At 44.3% G+C, this 21043-nt stretch overlaps 1 protein-coding gene across 4 annotated transcripts in view; it reads right to left on the bottom strand.

Moving 5' to 3' along the window:
• The window catches only part of FAM222B (family with sequence similarity 222 member B), a 36378-nt gene that overhangs the window by 4923 nt on the left and 10412 nt on the right, over positions 1 to 21043 (bottom strand). Inside the window, exons 2-3 of one of the 4 annotated variants that reach the window (XM_077188663.1) lie at positions 20174 to 20347; positions 5391 to 5518 (exon numbers count right to left, since the gene is read on the bottom strand). The exons of 1 other annotated variant lie outside the window; for it this stretch is intronic. In XM_077188663.1, coding sequence (XP_077044778.1) covers positions 5391 to 5472 — 82 coding nt within the window. In that variant the 5' untranslated portion in view covers positions 5473 to 5518; positions 20174 to 20347. The remainder of the gene's footprint in view (positions 1 to 5390; positions 5519 to 20173; positions 20348 to 21043) is intronic. 2 more of the 4 variants (XM_054646799.2, XM_077188664.1) reach the window with 2 other exon arrangements.

Genomic DNA, 21043 nt, shown 5'->3' with positions numbered 1-21043 from the left:
CACCCCTCCCTTCTTCTGGGGCTCAACTCCACTCCTGACTTTCTCCACCTCCACAGCACAGGGAGATGGACACAGCTGCCTCACCATGAGCTGCATGGGAATCTCTGCTCCAGAGCCTGAAGCATCTTCTCCCCCTCCTTGTGCAGTGCCCTGGGGGTCTGTGCAGAGCTGTTCCTCTCACAAATCCTCACTCCTCTCTCCAGCTGCAGTTGTGCAGGTTTTTCCCCCTTCTTAAATCAGTTGTTCCAGCGGTGTGTCCATCCTGGAGCCAGATGGCTCCGTCAGAGATAGGGGAAGCTCCTGAGCAGCTCCTGCATCCCCCCACTACCAAACCCTTGCCCTGCAAACCCCACGCACATCAAAGCTTCAGCTCAAGCCTCCATTTACACCCCACTCCTTTCCTAGGTGCTGACATCTGAAAGCACTGAGTGTCTCTCTGTGCATTAGGAAGCTCTTGTCAGCCCAAACTCAGCAAATGGAAGGAGGCTGATTATTTTATGGCCTGCAATTATTTCCTCAGCTGACTTTTCAAGGTGGCACCTTGCTAAGGACAACATCCCCACATCACATGGCAAAGTGATGTGATTACCTCACAGGATTAAAAACATGCTAGTCCCCAGACAGAGACAAAAGCCTTCTGGAGACAGAGGTGTGGTTCCACTTCCTCTGATTTACCAGATACCCACCTGGCTCACAAGCTCCAACTGCTCCTGCAAAGAACTTCAGAACTCTAGGGAAATGTGTGTGTCTCTTGCCATAATCACATTCCAAGCAGAGAGTTGGGCTGTTTCCCACCACAGCTCTGCTGCCTAACTCCTGTGGGACTCCTGCTGATTTTATAATCTTCAAATAATGGCTTGCAGCTTTGACAATCCAATTTAGCTTTTGCTTGTTTCCCCCCCCCCCTCACCTCACCTTGCAAACAGTTCACTGGAAAAAAATGCCCATCCTTTTTCCTAAAATTTTCAGCATCCCTGTGCTATTTGCTGTGCTAAGAGAACATGGAATGTGGCATCCACCCAAGAATATCCCAGCCCCATATCTGGCCCTCTGACCCAAGGAAATTTAATGCTCCAGCAAAGAGCATTCTGCTCCCAGGCAAACAGCCCTTCCTCTTGAAAATCCACCTCTGATTCTTTCAAGCAAATTGCCTCAAAAGATGAGTACCAGCCACTTCTCTCTTTGCATCCTGCAGCTTCCTGTTGTCACAGATGAGGGAGAGCAGCTCTGCTCTAAGAGCTCTCACTTTCAGAAAAGAAAGGTCAGAAAATGGAAAATAGAATGGATACCAGAAGAAAGGTTAATTATGGAAATATTAAAAATATCTTTTTGTGAATTAAGAAGCTTTACAGGCAGTTTGTCTCCCATCTCTAGCACAGCTCGTACCACGGCGCCAGTTGTACCTGTACCTCCTGTGCTGCCCAGACACTGGCACATATCATCCCTTTCTCTTAATCAAAGGAAATATTAACCCAAACATCTCTCTGTGCACATCCCTGTACCTGTCTCTGCAGGCAGGTGTTTATATCTGCCCTTTTGAGAGAGCTGCTGTGCTCCTAGCAGAGGGGAGAGCCTCCGAATGGCATTTGCCAGTATCACCCTGCCTCAAAAGCCAAGACCTTCATGAACTCCCAACCTTTATTTTTAGCATTGCCCACGCTCATTAAGGTCTGTTTCTTCCCCAAGACATGACCCTGGCAACCCCCCCATGAACCAGAGAAGAATCAAAGGACAAAGGAGCCCATACCTGCCTGTGTTATGGTTTATGTTATGCCTGCAGACACTGACACATTCTATTTTCAGATGAAAAATTAAGGAGATACTTTAAGACACCTTTGCCATCAAAATTTCCCAGCCTGGTTTACATTTCTACAGGCAAATCAGTGAATTAAATATAAACACTAAACAGACACACTGAGTGTTCTTTTATCCAAACATCTGATTTTCTGTTACACAGAAGTTTCAGGAAGCAGCTAAAACATGGCTGTTTGAACAGGCTGCAGCCATCAGTCAGTCAGACACACCTCTACTCCCAAACCTGGAAGAATTCCTTCCTCTGAGAGAAAATAACCCCTCAGCTAAACTTAAATAACACCCCAGCATCAAGTCTGGCATCCTACCAAATGCAAACCACCTTTTAAATCCCTTGGATGGGATCTTCTGAACCCAACACCATTCCAAACAGCACCTGGTTTATGCACAGGTAAGATGATGCTCCTTTTACTCCAGGCTAACTCAGCCATGTTACTCGGGCCTGAAGGTGATGTATTTCTGAGTGCCCCAAAGTGCTTTGCTAGTAGTTCCACAGGCAAGATTCCATGACTGTAGTAATTAAGGCAGTAAAATATTAGAAGAAAGGCATTACACGGTGAGCAAGAATCTGAATATCCCATACAAATACCCTACAAACCAATAAAGAACAATTAGTTCTGGTAACTAAGTGAATGAAAAACCTGCTAGAATAGTCTGAAAGAAAATGCTGGAATTGGAATATCATAATTTGTGTGCAAGAGGAAGAATTCCAGATCAGGCCATAATAAAATGATGAGGCAACGGCAGAGGAAGAAGCTTCATTAGGAGAACAATGGGATGAGCTCCAGGAAGCTCCCTAATGGTGAATGCAAGGCAGAATACTTTCATTGAAAAGTAATTATTTCATGTTTATCACAAGGCAAAGCTGTGCATATGAGCAATTACCCCAATAAACTGGTGAGCTGCAGGTTCACAACTCCTGCTAATCCCGTGGCAACCGATTCCTCTGGTCACACTCCTGCTCTCACCACTGCAGCTATTTTTGTCATGGAATGAGACAGATTTCCCTGCCTCACCTCAGCACTAATGGAACATCTTTTAAGTGCATTTCACATTAAGACTTTAAAACCCACTGCTTTTTAAAAGCTGCCTATGGTTAAATTTTCATTGTCATCAAACAAAATACAAACAGGCCTTCAGGATTGCTACCTAATGAGAGCTCCTGCACCGGGATGAGCCAGAACCAGCTGTGTCCACCTTCTGCATTCACCCCTCAATTTTAGCAGTTTCTCTAAAGGCTTTACAGAAAGAGCCCTCCCCAAAAGACTCAGTTTAGCTGATGATCCCACATTCAGTCCAATCTCCTCTTCTCTGATGTCCCCTCCTAACAAAACACTTCCTAAGAAGCACCTTTCACTTGATTTTGTACCATTGTCACAGAAAAATGACCTTTTTTCCTCCCCAGAAGGTTTGGGACTGCTGCTATATCCAACAGCAGCTGCAGACACAACCTGAACAATCCTGCCTCAAATATCCCAATTGACCAGTCAGGTTTATACTGGAGTCACTGGGAGGAAGGAGAGAATATCAATACTGGCCCTGTGAGAAATCCCCTGTGTGGAAAAGGAATTCCAGGGTTAGCCTGAACTCAGGTTGGAATTCAACAAAAAATACTGAAATTGGAAGTCCTTTAGCCACCAGTTTCTAAAGGAAAAAATATGTGCATATTAATCTACCAGACTCCTACTGCACAGACCACTTGTAAGAACAAGCCCCTTATTAGAGAGTGAATATGGAAAAAAAAGGTAATTGAGCTAATATGGATTTTTAAATACTAATGAGAAGTCTGATCCAGAAAATGACACTTAAAAATTATTTATACAAACACTGTAAGTCTGGAAAAAGGCAATCCTGTGGAATTCTGTAGCTTTTATAAAAGCAATAGCACTATTATTACAGCCTGCTTCCAGCCCCCATCAAAGTCTCAAGTCACTGTTCATTAAAAAACGCTCATTAACTCAGCTCTGCCCTGGCCAGGGGCTGGGCTACTCATGCATCTCCAGCAGAAGAGAAATGCACCAATTAATCCTGCCCACATCTGCAGAGGGGCTGAGCAAGGTCTGCACCAGCAGCCTCATCTTCCATAAAATCAGAACAAACCCAACAGCTGAGCATTACCACTGCCAGCCCGTGCCTGCCAGCTACTTTATGTCCTAAATTCTTTGAAATGCAGCTCCCAAAGCTCTTCACTGAGCAGGACACAGCAATGCTTTCAGCACATGGATCTGCAGATCTCCAAGAAACAGCATAGGTACCATCAGGTGAGGAAAACTGCCCAACATACCAGCATGTTGCCTTGTAAAGCTGTAATTAGCAAATACCTGATTTATGCACAGCTGCCCTCACATGAACCTCAACATTTTGCTTTCAGAACTAAGCTCTGACAAAGAAATCTCACGCAATGCACAGACCTGGGCACATCCTCACCCCACAGGCAATGTTCACACTGGAAACAGGAACAAGAAAGGAGGGGATGCCCAGTCTGATACCATCACCAGTCTTTGGTGAGTGAAGATTTTTTTTGTTGTTGGGTGATATTATAATTACCAAGCCCATGGAGTCAGCAGAAGTGCTGGGGGGGAGCTCAGGTGTGTATGTGAACCATGTCAGTCACTTCTGGCAGGACCATGACCATGAGCAGGTCACTCTTAAGTGCAAAATTATCTTCCCTATTTATTTTCTGCAGCATCACAAGCCTCACTGTAAGAACAATTTAGCTACCAGTGGACTGTAAATCACTTGGGTTTAAGAAGCAATGAGTGCATCAGCAAACTGAGATCTCCCAATGCACATTTCAAACACAAGAGACAGGTCACAGCCCTAAGAACCAAGTACACAGACCTTACATAGAAATCTTGGCATTTCTGAAATTTCAGCTGAACAATCAGTGTGCTACTTCAGCGATAAAGAGGAGAGACAGAGTTAAAAAAACCTCTAGTCAATAAACTTACATTCCCAAGCACAAGTTGTTCTTAAAAATACCAGTACAACTATGAAAAAAAATGACTGAAGTTATCAAAAAAGAATTATCAGAGCACTCTGCAGACATATTTTCAGAGGCACCAAAGAGACATCAGAAGAAGATGGAAACTTTGAACTTTAGTAATTTAGGCTAGCTCACTAATATTTGCAGTATAAGCCCCAGGTATGTAGAGCAAGAGCTGCTGACCTCAAAAGGTTTGCATTAGACTGATCTAACTTTTATTGGCGTCTACGAGTAATTGCACGAAGGGAAGCGAAAAAGACTGAGGAAAAAGTTGTGCTGAGAAGCAAATCAGCTGGCACACTTTTAGCACAAAACCTTTTCAGCAGAGAGGCACGAATCTCACAGGAACCTCACTTGCTGCATCCTGCTGTGGTTAAATTAACCTTTTCAGAGCCAGGAACAGAGGAGCTGCACACATGTGAACCTCTACAGCCATTTCTCAGAGCCTTTATTGACAGATGCCTTGAAGGCATAACAAAAGAAAGACTCTACATTAAATAGTTTTTCCACTGTATCCTAAATGTTTATGTCACAGCGGTACCAGAGCCAGATTTAACAGTTAACCACATCCTGCAGACAAAACATCACTCACATTTCTGAAGTCCAGTGTTCATCTGCGTGTAAGAAAGAAGCTGAAAGGAGAGGTCGCCTGGTCCTGGCAGACAGGCCAGCATGGCAGACAGGCACTAACACAACATGGGGCATTCACTCCTCTGCACACTGCAACAACAGAGAGACAATTCAAAGTTATAATACAAGGAGGAACAGAGAAAAGAAAGAGGCAAAGAGCCATCCCTGGGTGAAGGCCTGACCAAGCACAGATGCGCGACCGCTGCTCCAGCCCTGACTGCATCTCCTAACAGCAACGGAAATACTTCAAGAACTGGGTCATCTGCAGGGTTAAAACCAAAATAGCTGCTGTGCTCTCCTCTGCTGCTTGACACACAGAGAATAATCCATAGCTCTGTCCTCACATTTCAAAGGTGGTTGTTATGAATGGTAAAGGAACCACCATCACTCATTTCACTATGCTGAAATGCACTGCTATCCACCAAGGCAACTTCTCTGGAGAAACTCTGTCAACTGCTCTTTTTGCACTTAACAAAAAGGCATGGCATGCATAAATTGAAGGCAAAGTATGCAGCACTCTGCCTTGTGGCAAGATTAAGCTGCATGCTACAGCTTGTAATTTCTGTGGTCCATTAGGCTGAAAGATGAATGGCTACAACTTCCTTCATTTCAGCAAAGATTTGCTAACCCGAGGTGCTGTGGGGCAGGTAACAGCAAGATGTGCACAAAGGGGCTGCAGAGGTGCCACCATCCTCTTCTGTTTGCTCCAGCATTTAAGAAATCAAACCTTGAAATGGAGCACTAAATCTCTTTGTACACAAACACGGCACAACTCCCCTCAAATCCCACCGCTGCTGTGCAAAAAGGGATCCCAGCAACAAGGCTAACTGGGGCTCAAAATGTCCAATGTTACCAGAATTACAGAGATTTAAGCTGGAACAAGATTTCTAGAGGCCATCTGGTCCAAGCCCTTGCTCAAATCCTCCTGGCTGCAGCACTTTAGAAAGTTCTGGGAAACAGGGTGACAGAACCAAGCTGGAGAAATCAGATTTTTTTCTCCTTGTCCAGATGTCCACAAGCATCAGTGCTGCTATACAGAGCAAAACACCTAAGGAGCAGCTAGAAAGGCTTTGGGACTTGTTACACGACCTCCAAAACATGGGAAGAGTTGAAGGATTCAAGACTTGTAAGCTGATTTAATTTTAGTCATGGTTTCACAAACCCCAATTAAAACAACTGAGAAAGCATTCAAAGATCAAAAGGGGCGGAAGGAGAAAGCTTGAGCCCAGACATGAGAAGCCACATCTGCCAAAACCTCTAAGAGGCCACTTCTGAAAGAGTCTCACTGCTGAGACGGCACAAACAACGCGATGACAGCGATGTGACACTGTCAGCACTGCCACCTTCACGCTCCAGAAACCTCCCACAGCAGATTTCTGCAGAGACCTTCTGAATGCAAAGCCAGCACAGGCCAGAGTGCCCATGGAACCTGGCAGCAGTGGAGTGAGCAGCGTGGACACGAAGCTTTCCTGCAGCACAGCAATTACTCACTGTGTACAGCTCATTAGCTCCATGTTTATGCATCTCCTCAGCTCAACACGCAAAGGTTGATTAAACCAACGGCCAAGAAATCTCATACAAATATTAATTTATGAGAGATTCTGCATCTTCACCGAGTGCTGTCCAAAGCTGACTGAGCCTGCTGGGTGCCACTGTGACTAACAAAAATAGTTTTGGGCACTGAATGTCAGTCTGACAATCCAGGCTGTTGCCCATTCACCCTTCCCACGCAGAGTAACGCAGACCTGGTGCCGTGAGAAACACACACAGCACCTCACCAAGGTGCAGGGCTGACAGCACAACCACCAACAAAACACATTTGTATCATTCTCCATTTCATTCCGAGGAGACAGCAACAATCTGCACTGCACAAAGTCCAAGATATGTAAAACCTGGATTTTCTTCTGATTCTCTGAAGGAGATGGAATTCTTGGAGTCTTTCAGAAATGATGACTGAAGACCTGTCACATCCACAACATCAAGGAATTGCTTGAGGAACTGAAAAGTTGCTCAGCCTTTATAGATGAGATGCAGTCATGACTGTGGGTACACAACATTCAGTGAAACTTTGCAAACAGCCTGTGGGCAGCAGCTCCTCGTCCCAAATCATGCCCAGCAAGACCAAAAAGACAAAACAAGAATCCAGCTCCTTTTAATCAGAAGACAAAACCACTGTGAGTTGTCAGAGCTTTACCTGAGTAAGCAACAGAAACACCCACAGTCAGCAAGAAAAAAATAATAATTGTATTTTCCTTTTTTCCTCATTTCATCAACTTCAGAAGGCTGGCACAAACAAGACCTATTTCTCGGTGAAAAGCAGACAAACAAAATTAAGAGCCTTCACTGTAGACAGAAAAACAGATCACACTATTCCCATATTCATCTGAGCATCCACCTTTTACTCCAATAACGTTTGACACCAAGCAAGGATTCACTTCCTATCCCTGCAGGCCCAAAGGAGGTCGGCGTCTAAAACATTATTTAATTGATGGCAAGTTTGTGTGCAGCCCTGAAAGAGCCCAGCCGTGCTCTGACTGAGGGAGCAGCATTTCTGGCAGCAGGATGAGGGGAGGGTTTGCTCACCTGCTCCATCATTAACGCTCATTAGAGCCTGAACTGTGACGCTCTCAGAAAACCTCTTGCTCAAGTGCCCCAGCGAGGTGCACACAGCAATAAACAGGATAATGGCACATTAGAGAGAGAACAAGTGATTAGGAGTGGTCACAGCATTCACCTCGGAATAGCCAGGCTCCTGCTACATGACAGCAGTGCTTCCTTGAAGGTCAAAACATGTATTTACAGAAGCTTTAGCTCCAGTATGGAGAGCAATGTTTTAGAGAGAGCTATAAAGGCAAGTTGTTCCTGCAGGCAGATAATCGTTTGAGGTAATGCCAAAGGTTCATAAAAGACTGAGGTGGCAATAATAATTTTAAAGGAAATACTGGACTTACAAGAAATAATTTGAAGTGGAAGCCTAAAAATCACTCTTTCAGCTTGATTTGCAGTAAACAAATTGGTGACATCTAGGTCACTGCTGAGCATTAGAAAAAGAAATTCAGACTTGTACAGAAATGCTAACCATAGCTCCATTGCTGAATTTCTCATTATCATTTAAATCCTGCTTCAGTTTTTCTTCTCTATGAAATCAATACTGGTTTTCATAATTGAGATCTCAGTATTTGAAAACAAACACATTTGAAATATCTTGACAAGCGCCCCTTTTATTTTTTCTAGTTAGAAATTAATTAACATTTATTCCCTTTGAGATACTCAGCACCTGGCTACTACTTTCTGACTGACTCTTCCCCAGCATGAGCTGGCATGGACAACTCCAACTCACACCAGCTGAATTGAACTGAAATCCCTGGCATGGATTTGGGATTGAGGTGAGCACTACTGGCTGCCTCAGGATTGGCAGCTGGGCCCATCAGCCCCTCCTGCTTGGGTTCATTCCTTCTAATTAGTCCAGAGCTGGAGATGAACTGAACTTGGCACATCAGGACTCCTCACCAGCAGATCTGGCTCCATGGTGGTGACTTGTGTGGGCACTAGCACCTGCAAAGCTCCAAGCCCTCCAAGAATGAACACTGTGCTACTGGGGGAACTGGAATGGAGAGGGGTTTGCACTGTACCAGGGTCAGTCACACTGTCATCTAAACCAGTCAGCTGCAAACTGGAGAGTGATCTCACCAGCAGGCTGTGGCACCCAGCCATGGAGGGCTGTGAACCATGAAAACTTCAGTTTTTAAACTGCATTTTAAAAAGATTCTGTACACTGGCAAATGCAGCACAACGAGCTCTGTCTTGAAAAAATATATATGAAAAAGGTAAAGCATATCTCTAGAGGAAAACAATCATTAGATTGGAATAAATAAATAAATACCCCTCTTTGAAGTGATTTTAATCTAATCTGGCTGCGGGATATAATCTTAACAGCACACGTACTGCAGGATGCTCCACAAAATAGCAGGTTTAGACATGTGAACAGATTTTTTTTTCTCCTAAGATTTATTAATAATTAAATCAAAGCATGTTAAGCTTAAGAGGGATTTGCAGTGCTTGGGATTTGGAGGTAACTGGCACATCTCCACAATGGCTATTACCTTCAGCCTTACTTGCACATCAGGATGTTTTCTGGTCCAGGCAGCACCGTGTCCCCTGTCACCACAAGGCTCACCAGGATGGAAGAACCCACTGCCCAGAGACACCCCTGCAGAGCTAGGAATCAGTTCCAGCAGAACTTACCACAATGTTGCCTTTCTTGACTTAAAAATTTATCATTTTCTGAATTATATTCAACATTTAGTATTTATTGCCTCTGTGCTTCTCAGACCAGGTGGCACTTTTACAACCTAGAGTAAAATCTAGATGTAAAGCAACTACTAGGAAATTTCTAACACAGTTTTATCATCACATAAATGGACCACATATACAGTTATTGCCAAGCTTTTAGATACACCAGCCTCTGAAGCTCCTGAGAAGCCTTACAGGGAGAGAACACAAAGGAAACAACTCCCCCCAAACCACCCCTGGCCACTGAAACATGGGAAACTGAGCTAGTTTAGAGGAAAGCGAGCTGGTAAAGTCTAAAGTTAGGTTCCTGAAAGTAAACACACATGTTTGAAATTCCACGATTAACTGTGGGCTTGTTCACAAAGCCCCGAGGCCAGGAGGAAGCTCGAGGAGCATCCACCCACACACAAAAGAAAAAAGCTCCAAACTATTCCAAGTTTCCAGCACCCTGGGGTCCCGAAAGCCTCTGTGCGAGGGTTGTTAAAGGCTTGTGGCTGCTGGGCTTTGCTCCTCCTCTGCCCTTCAGTCACAAGGCACTTCCATCAAGTTCCATCCCCACCCTGAAGTTGCAGAGCCACGGGCGGGATTTAGGGCAGCCCCCCGAGCAGCACATGCCAAGTTCAGAGCACATCAATGCTGCAGGCAACAACAAAAACAAACCCGGGCTGGGAAGTTTCTTTGGTACAAATGTCTGCAAGAGCTTGCCAGGAAACGTAATTGAATCCGGGCCAATTTTCATGCTCCGAGGGAAACTCAGTGTCTCATTTACCCCCCGGCAGGCTGCTCAACACCAAGGAGAATAATTCCTTTTTCCTCTCCCAAAGTAACCTAAAATGTAGGGGTTTCAAAGACTTGTTCATGTCAACGGCAGACATTGAACCCTCTTGCCAAACTCAGCATTCAATACAACTCCTTCCAGGCAGCCATGCTTTGCTTGACAGTGTCTAGACCCATCCTGCAGGCTTCCTGCCTTTTTCCAGCTCTAAAATTGCCCTTTATTTTTGAGCACTTACCAGAATGGCCCTTTCCCAGGACTGCTGAAGAGCTAGAGATAAATCTTAGCGTTTCCTGGAAGAAAATTACCAAACTAGCACTGTATTCATCACCGGCTGGTATCACATCCTCTTAATGCTTTATAAATGGAAAACTGCGAAACAGTGGGCAGAGAAGTTGCCCTCTGAAATGGCAATAAATCACAATAGCATCGAGTGGACTTGGGGATAAATAACTAGGAAACTGAACAATAGAAAGTCGCCTTTTGTAGCACAGGGAGTGCACTGTCAGCACCTGCCAACACAGGACCTTTGGCTTTCTGCATTCAGGTGGACCTTTTCTGGAGCCCCTTGCAACAGTTTCCATCAAAATCAATTTTTGCTTCTTGCCATTTAATTAACTATGATTTTGCTTGTAAACCACGTCACCTTTCAGGCTGACCTCCATTTATAATGTTACTCAGGCAACAAAATTAGTTTGGTGGGGAAGGCAGGGAGAATTTAAATGCTGCAACAGCACAGCTCTGCTCCTCTCTCCGAGCTGGGATGGCAACGCCCAAAAAGGAAGAAAAAGAAGCAGCTTTGGGATAACAGCACTTAAATGGAATATTGCTCATATCACACTCCTCATGCCCAAGGGCTACCACTAAAGGCTTCTAGGTGAGCAATTTGGAACAGGATGCAGTGCACTAAAAAAAGCCAAGGAGGCAGCTCTCAGCTTCAGGTATCGCCACGTGTGACATCAGCTCCATCAAATTCACTCCTCGGATAAAGCAGCAGCCAGCTCAAGGTTATGATCTTTGAGTTTAAAAAGCCTTTTTTTAGGTCTGTCCCAAGAGATTATTTTAAAACACAGTACAACGCATCTGCCAAGGAGTAGAACAGTTGGCTTTAATTGTAAGATGGATTTTTACATAGCTTCTGACCTTTCATCTAATTGAGGCCTGAAGAAGAAAAAAAAGAGGAAAAGCTATACGTCACTTCAGTTATTAAAATCCATCAAGCTCAGACTTTAGCCTTGGGATAACCACAGCCAAAAAATTGACTTGCAAGTAATTATCACTGCTATCTGCAATAAAAGTTAATTGGACATAATTGAACTAAAGCCCTAATCTGAATGAAGCTGTTGCTGGCAAGAAGCCTGCTCCTGCCTGCACTCTGCAAATGGAACTGCTAGCAGGAAAATGGACAAACACGAGGCTGCTTTACAGTCTGCCCACTGCAAATCAGAGCAGTTCTGCAAACAGCTCGTTAGCTGGGCCAAGATAAAGCCATTATGAGGGCCTGTCCTCACCAAACACACCCTCCAACTACACCCAAACAGGGCGATGGTGCAGAGTTTCAAAAAACAAGTTTCAGTTTTATAGACCTCTTAATTACAGGCACTGAAACACAAGATTCACGTCACCAGACGCTGTTTTTATCAGCTCCTGAACGCTGTCAATACCAGTACAAATAATGTACTTTTTGAGCACGTAAAGATACCGACTCAAAAGGTTTTCAGTGCTGATAATTTACCACCTTCATGCAGTTCAATAGCCTTTCCTGTTGTAGGACCAGCTTCTTTCATCTCTGCAGCAGAGCAGACAATTAGCTGCTTTCTGTGCTCAGCCCATGCAGGTGGCTGGGGGAAGGGAGCGTTCTACTCAATTCCTGCTGATTCGTCCATTTATATTTTGCATTTTTGTTAACTAACAGACCAGAAAGCGGTTGTCAAATCCCATGCTACTCCAGAACTTCTTTACAATTTTAATTATTAACACTCTGTCCTTCACCAAAGCATATCAAAGCACTTAACAAACATTACTGAAGCCACATAACCACTCTGACACAGGCAAAAACTGCACATGACTCCTTATACTGTTCGCTTCAGGTTTTTGGGCCATATTTATGTTAGAACAGTGGTCTCCTGATGATGGACTAGTCCATGACAGCAGAGATGGAGGGAAGTATCTGGCTCACCAGAGGTTCCTGACATAATTTTGGATGAAGCATTTAATCACCCGATGCCACGGTCACTCCTTATTTAAAGGACAGCAGTGGGTGACAGTTTTCTACCACTGAAGACTGGGAAGAAAATGAAACTGCAAAGCATTTAACACCACCTTGACTTCTCACATCAGGCTGACAAGGTCAGAGTCTGGACAGTCTCCTGAGGACAAAAAATGGACACAGATCACCTTTCCCTGTCCTGAGCACCACTTGCTCACCCCTGCTCCTCTCCATCTTCACAGCCCAGAACAGAACTTCATAGATCAAGAAAGCTGCAACGAAGAACCAGTGACATCAATTCCCTTTCATGACCCAAATCAGTGGCTTACTTTACTTTGCTCAAAGCCCTCACCTCTTTTTAAGAGTATTTTTAGATTTAACTCTGTATTCTGCAACGTGGAAGGAGCTGACAGACAACAGAGGAGTAAAGTAGGTCTTGCCAGGTGTTGCAGGCCACTTCTAAGGTGAAGGAAAGATGTAGAAAAGACAAGTCGGAACAATTGTAGGGCCTGGCCAAAGCTTCAAATGAGAATTTCTGGCTGTGCTTGAAACACAAATACTAGTGGTCAGTTGTGAGACAGATGAGATACTACTTTTACCATGGGAACATATGCAAGAAATAGGAAAATCGACCTGCCTGAAGTCAAAAGTAATTTGAATAACTTTGTATCTGCCTCCTCTCAATTTTCACTACACTAAAGCGCTCTGACCTTTAATTAACTTTCTCCTTTTATATGGTAACTTCCAACTTCAATTTTTTCATGCTGTACTGGTGGGAAATGGGGATGAAGACACAGCCTGGAATGTATTTTATGGGTGTATATGGCTCCATGGATATTTGGGGAGGGAGCAAAGATGCTCCAGTTGAACCACAGCAGTTAAGAGCACAGGCCAGCACTGTCATCAAAATAACTTGCCCTGGATATCAGGCTTACATTTTTATTTTCAAAATGCAAAACAGACTCCCTACCCTCCGCTGCAACATTCACAAAAGATCTCATTTTCCTCAACAAGATACTGTCAGGCACAAACAAATATTCCTTCCTCCAAAGCACCCATTACCCGCAGGGCAAACTAAACCCAACTTCTTCCTACATGCTTGAGCAGCATCTCCCAACATCACAGCAGCTCTGAAATACAGAACAAGACTTACAGACACGAGCCTGCCTGTTCTCATGTGAACATGAGGGAAAATTAGGATTAGTTGAGATGACTTCCATCCAAAGGAAACCCAGAACAGCCCAGCCTCTACCGAACTACAGGATGCTGCTCACACATACCCCAGTGGAGGTACCACGCATTCCCACCAACAGACATTCTCCATCCTTTATGCAACTTCCTTCTGCCTTCAAGTGATAAGAAACCAAAATACACACTGACCCCTTTCCCATAGGGGACAGCCTGCAGTTATAACCTCAACATCCTCAGCAGGAACAGGGTTATGTGCAGCTTTCCTACGTGTTCCATATGTGGGAGAAGCACAAGGCCATAATTCTGGGCTTTCCTTCACCACACAGGACATGCAAGAAATGTCACTTCCTCATGCCACTCTTGGGCAGAATTCCTCCCTCTTGGCTTTCTTGCTTTCCCAGACTTGAAAAGGAAGTTTTTCTTAGGTACAGCAAACAGCTGCTTAGGCAAAGGGGAAAGGAAACATGAAATAGTTCCCTCTCCTGTGGCTGCTTCACAAAGATCACCAGTTTCATTATCTCTTCTCACTCCACACTTACTCTGTAAAAGCCCTGAATTAAGGACTTAATCATGACTTACAGAAATCCTTGTGGCTGCACATGACAGAAGGAAGACAGTTTTTCCTTCTAAAATATTGTTAGAAGTTACAGATTACGACAGTTCCTGGGTAGGAAAGCAGTTATCTTTCCCTGTTTATTCCAAGCTGATTATTTAAAAAAAAAAAAAAAACAAAAAAAAACCAACAGAGCTAACTTTGAACAAATTTTACCTCTATTCAACAGACAAACAACAGAGCAGACATTTGTTAGCTATTGAAAAATATGTTTTGAGTCCTGTTTTAAAAATAGATCCACTTGAAAATGAGAAATATTTGCAAATAAGATGATGCAGAATGCATTATACTTCATAACAAAAGAAAAACTGAACTTGCATATAAAGGAATAAAAATAGGAAATGACTCACTTTTAGACCAGGTGTGCTGGTGGTGTGTGAACATGGGCTCACAGGGAGGATGGATTTTGGCTTGCATTGGTCATGCATGTGAACCATTCTGACCTGTACAATCACACTGACAGTTTGGTTTAGTATTTCTCCCTCTGGACACTGAATTATGGTCCCACACGTGGTGAAATTTTAACAGCCCATTTACAAAACCAGCAGTGAAAAATACATTTTTTCCAAAGATCCAAAACTGGAGATCTCTGTCTGATTATGCACAGCAACAGCAACAGTTTGTGCTGGACCACAAACACATCAGCTCTTGGATACACATCTTATCATTTGTAAGGGCAAGATAAGGCCTCCTTCTGTACTTGGAGATACGGTGCAGCCAGCTGCAAAGATGAAAAGCATTTTAAGAACCTCGAATAGAAGCTGCAACACATGTACAAAACACCCACCAGCAGAAAACAGAAGCCATCAGGTGAATACCAAAGAGCTGGACCAGACACTTGGGGTGGTGTTTTCCTGTCAACCTTCACAACGAGGTGCTGGTGTCCTGCTGGCTTGTCCTGACACAGACCTAATGTCCTTATCAATCTCCCAGGAAACTCAAAGGCCACCTCGTAACAACTCCATAGAAGAAAGGACAGGAAATAAATTACTGGTGAGCTACTGTAAAAAGTCTCTGCTATTCTCACTGCTTTCCTGAGAAGCATGAAAAACGGCCACTTGCACAGCTGGCAGTTCAAAACAGCCACAGGGAAAGCAACATGAATGTGCAAGGTGCCTTCAAAGCCTCTGCACACCACAACACCAGAGGTTTTTTGTCTGAGGACCTGATAAAACATTTCAGCACAATCTCACCTGACTCCTTCAGCAGCTGCCAACACACCAGCTTTACCTGAAGTTTATAGTCATTAAATGTTTCTTTTTTCACAGAAAATTTTACAGACTATAGGATGTTTTTGTTTGCTTTTGTGCATCTTTCCTCCTCTGCACTTGCCTTTTCCTTAAAAAAAGAAAAACCCAACACGCAACACACAAAGAGGAATAAATAAATTGTTCAAGCAGGACACAGAGGGAGCTGAAACTGTACCACAGGCAGGGAGATCCCTTGGCATGGCAAACACAACGTGGCTGTGTGGGAGAAGAGAACAATGCTGCTGCAGCCTGCACCTCAACAGCAGACAGCACAAAGCTGAGCTCCTGGTAACCCATCTCCAACAGCCCTGACCTCCACTGTGCAGCTCCCACTAAAAGTATCCCCAGGTTTTAATTTCCAATTTGTCTTTCCAGCCACGGAATTGTTTCAGTCAACAAATTCAAAAAGGTAAATTTTTCTACCTCCAATTAACTGCATTAGTAGTGTTTATAACTACGTGATTGATAAATGCTCTACAGAAGCTGTAATTAATGTATTTTTTCCTTGGAACACACACCGAACCCCTTGGCGCTCAGACACTTAATGAAAAGCAATTTATCAACTTGCTTTGAACAGCTGAATCTGACTCCTTAATGCAGAGAAGTAGCACACTTTGCTTTGAGCACCACCACTCCGAGACAGGAGCGAGCACCGCGCCATTCCAAATGCCATCAGCCACCGCTGGGATTTGGATCGGGATGACAGCGACCAGAGCTCTCATCTCCCTGGCTGTGATTCGGTCTGGCTTAACTGGGATCCTTTCCTCCTGGGATGCAGTGGAGCAGGAGATTTGTGCAGATGTGATTTTTGCAGGATGGGGGATCGGGAGCGCCTCTTGAGGACAAAGTTCCGAATTCTCCCATGCCTGGCACGCGCGCGCCGGGAAGCAGCAGCAGCAGCTCCGAGTATTTCAGCCTGGACATGTGTTCAGCTGCTCACAAAGCAGACAAAAATAAAGTGCTTACAGAGTGTTTGAATGCTAATTTTTCTCAAATTGAGCCTTGCTTTGTATAGTTGACATATGCAAAAAAAAAAAAAAAAAAAGAAAGAGGGGAAAAAGAAGCATTTAGGAGGAAAAGTTTGGCATCACGGAATATTTTATGTTGGTATTAACCACTGGAGGGGATTAACCAGCCTTCAAAGCCTAAAATCATCTAAACTCTCATTTCTGAGAGTATAGGCTAGAGATTTCCAGTACAGGAACTGGTCTGTACTCCATGCGGCAGACTGAATGTAAGGATTACATATTTCCATTGCACATGTAAGCCTGTTTCCCATTCCTGCAGGGTCCTGCTCTCTTCCATTTGTCTTTTGATGCAGATAAAAGCTAATGCAGATTGCAACTGCTGATACAGAGAAAGGCACAAGACACAGCGAGCCTTTGGACTAAGGAAAAAAGGGACTCAGGTCCAGACTGCTCGAGCACGTCAAGAGATTGTCTTTGAAACTATAAAACTAGAAATGAAAGCACTGCGTTTTTATTTGATTTGATCAAAGAGACTAGAAAGGAGGGGGGAAAAAAAATCACATCTTATAGATGCAGGGTAGCATTTAACTACTTCACACACGATACGGGACCAGCTGATCTCATACAGATATGAATTTGGAGGAAAAACAAAGAGGTAAAGTCACTCCAGCTCTGCAGACACTGCCTGCACAGATCACTGCTCCAGGCTCTGCAAAGAGCAACAGGAACCTGTTTCAAAGCCAGAGAGCCACTGGAAGCACATACCCAGCCCTCGCCACGGGCACAGGCTTCCAGTCTCCAGTGAAGAGCAGAGGAGTGAGCTCCTGTCAAATCACAGAAAACAGACTCTGAATGTAACAGCTACTTGAATAAATCACTGATGACTCCCTGTTCCAGTGCTCTGACTGTGGGACAGCAGCACACCGTGGCAATCTTCCCACGGAGGGCTTTGGACTGCAAGCTGCAAAGGGACGAGACCGAAATTCTTGAAGGGAGCATCTGCTCCAGCATGTGCTTGGCACCAGGAGAACGAGGCTCTGCACAAGTACAAATGGCACTACAGGTAGCAGCTCTGCAAATCCCAAATTGCAGCATGGAAAAAACAGATACCTATTGCTGCCACATTCCCTAAGAGAACAGATTTTAAGTATCTGCTCATGGAAATTTCTAACTGCAGAAGGGGAAGCATTTAGATTGCCTCTGGGCTGAAACCATCTAGGTCTTTGCCTTTCACTAAAAATTAAGCAGAAGTCATTTTAACAAGGCAGGCAGACAACAGTCTTGCACAGGAGATCAAAAAGCTCTCCAGATGTTTATTTTAAATGAAATTCAGAAGCCAGTATAAACCAGATTTTAAACACTGAATAATCCTTACCATAATTTGCATGAGAAAAACAGGCAAAAGGTTCCATCCTACTGCTCTGAAACTCTCCAGGAACATGCAGGGTTGGATTTTGCTCCTAGATTCTTCAGATAAGAATCTGAAATATGAACAACTCCACACTGCAATCTGATGACTGTTAGGAATGTTTTTCCCCTGTGCTGTACACTTGGATGCTCAACACATACACACAGGGGCACCCCATGTGAAGGAAGTCTCTGACCTTCCTCATCAAGACTGTGCAAAATTATGGATTGAAAAGTATCTAAAAATGTCAGTCCTAAATCTTAAACTTCTTCTCCTCTTGCTACTTTCACTGAATGCCTCCTGATTGTGCAAAAGCAGAATATTCAGGCGTCAATCTAAGTAGTTTGGGTGTTACGCTGACAATGTCTCTGGAGAGGGGAAGAGAAGAGAGGACAGATTTCCAATAGCTCAGACACTTCCCTGGAAGCAAAAGCTGCTACACAGAAAGGAGATAAATAAAGAGGGAAAGTAACACGCCAGAGAACTTTCACCAAGGTCATGTCAGGATGCTGAACCTCCCCATCTGCAGGGGAAGATTGAGATGCCTGCTCCACCACACATATCCACTCCCCTGTTGGCAACAACAGCCCTCATTAAACCAAACCGGTTCTAACCATGAAAGAAAGGACATTGGGAAGATGATATTAGCTAACAAATGCAAAAGGAAAACCCAACAGAGGCAGTTCTGGATGGGTGCCTTCTGCAGCAAAATACAGCCCCCATGGCAGGTGCAGAGAGCCCCTGCACGACCTGGGAACGGGCAACTCGGGCAAAAGGATGGACAGCTCTGCTCTGATCAATGCTATCAGCTCCTGGCTTACAGCACAGAGGAGATTCCATACCCATTCATTCAGCAGAACAGGGATCCCGTCAGGAACAGCTTTTAGGACTTTGCTGCTGCACAGGGTGACCTACAGGTTGCAGCTCCTCCTTGCTTTGCAATCAGGGCTGTGGACATGAGGCAGAACCCTACCAAGAAACAACAGCCCTACCCCCCAAACATTGTATCAGTTACTGCTGTGCCCTTAATAAGAGTGTTTCTTGCTCGTTTCAGCAATCTGAAAGACACGCTGGGCAAAATTTCAAGCTATGACAAAGTGATCTTATCACTTCTGTGCTGTTCTCGCTACACAAGCCCCTGATTCAGCAGCACGTAATAAAAATCTTCATTTGCATGAAAAGCACTCTCTGATCACAAAGTCTTCTGTTCGACAGCCCTCTTCCCATCCACAGTGTAAAGATGCAAGCACCACTGTCATTTTGCCTGTGACTGAGGTGGAATATTTTATTTATGTTTTATTTGGAGAGGCTCTCAATGCTTTAATGCCATCTTTTCCTAAAAAAAAAAACCAACCCAGTATTTTTGAATAAAACAAAAGCTGCACACACCCCAACTATGCAAGTACTGCGAAGTTCACTCAGTATGCTCACACCTGTATCTTTAATAACCGTGTCATGTGAAGGACATTTCATATCAGCACGAGGTGACCATGAGCAGTTGTAAATTGCCTTTTGTATTCAACAAGTCCAGCCTTTTCCAGTTTGCCTTTAGAGTGTTCGGTGTCATGACACACAGCACTCAGAGGATGTATTTCAAAGGAAAGGAAGGTGTAGCCATGCAAAGAACAATGCACTGCCCGCAACAAGATTAATTGCTGTCATGGGAAACCAATAAAACCAGTATCTTGTTATCTTTCTTTACAAAGGGACTGTTAAAGCTTAACTATATTAGGAAACTTTTTCCTTTGGACTAAACCATGAGCCTAATGTATGTGGGCATCCCACATGCCAGCATATGCCATTAATTGGCTCTCGCCTGACGCCGCAGGAGAAAGTCCAACGTTCCAGAGGCAGCGTGGAGCTTTCCCACAACCAGCCTGTGCCCTCTCCTGACTACAGCTCTCTCACCAAGGCCAGCCCCAGCTCCCTGTCCCGTGCCAGGTGACACCAGCTCCTGTTCCCACCTGTTAACCGTGTCCCATGTACGCACCCCAACATTACACCCGGCTCCGAGCGAACTCAGCCAAAGCAGAAATACCTTTCATCACGTCAGCAGTGCGGTCCCCATTTAGAAACGCTTTTCTTTCACGTTAATCCAGTGCCAAAACGTGGTGGTGTGGGCTGTGCTGATCCAGAAACGGTGCTAAGGATGCTGCTGCCTCCTGTCTATCACCGCACGCCTCATCTCGCGCATGGCCAGGCAGTGACGGCCCTGCGACAACAGGCACTTTAAATTGGGCAGCTCAGCAGCACATGTACACTGAATTTTTGAACAAGCTATTCTAAGCTGCTTTGCTAGCAATTTCTGGCCTGTGCAGTTTGAAAGCGCACGGTTCTGGCCCTCACAAAGAGCAGACCTGTAAATGACATCTTGAGGATTAAGCTGATTGAGATGCAATTTGCCTAGCAACCATTCATTAAGCAGAGTTCAGAAACAGGCCAGCAATCTATTCCACCTCCTTATCTGAGCAGTAAACAGATAACAGTCTCTACTGTGTCCTCTATGCTCCAGTTCAGACACATTGTAAACAGATTTTTCAGAAGTTTAAACTCCTACGGTAAATCTCCGAGAACAATCCTGCTCTCCAAACACGAGGGATTTGGCTTTACCAAGTGTCTTACAAGCGAGAAACAGCTCTGCAAGGAGGGTAATGCAAATCAAATTGTGAATGCATTTGCAGTTCCTGTGCCTCCAATATTTTCTCACATCAAGCACTAAGAGCCCATCACAGTCGTTAAAAAAAAAAAAAAAGTTTGAAAAAAATCTTAATCACACAAGCATTTGGCATTGCTATTCTGATCACTGAAAAAAACTCAATAAAAATCTTATTCCCTTCCTTCATCTTCTGCAAGGAATCGATAGACACTTCCAAAGTCTTTGATAAAGGCTCCCCCTCTGCAGAGAAGA

Source organism: Agelaius phoeniceus, chromosome 20 (assembly GCF_051311805.1).
Source record: "Agelaius phoeniceus isolate bAgePho1 chromosome 20, bAgePho1.hap1, whole genome shotgun sequence".
NCBI lineage: Eukaryota > Metazoa > Chordata > Aves > Passeriformes > Icteridae > Agelaius > Agelaius phoeniceus.
This window is presented reverse-complemented; position numbering and strand designations above follow the sequence as displayed.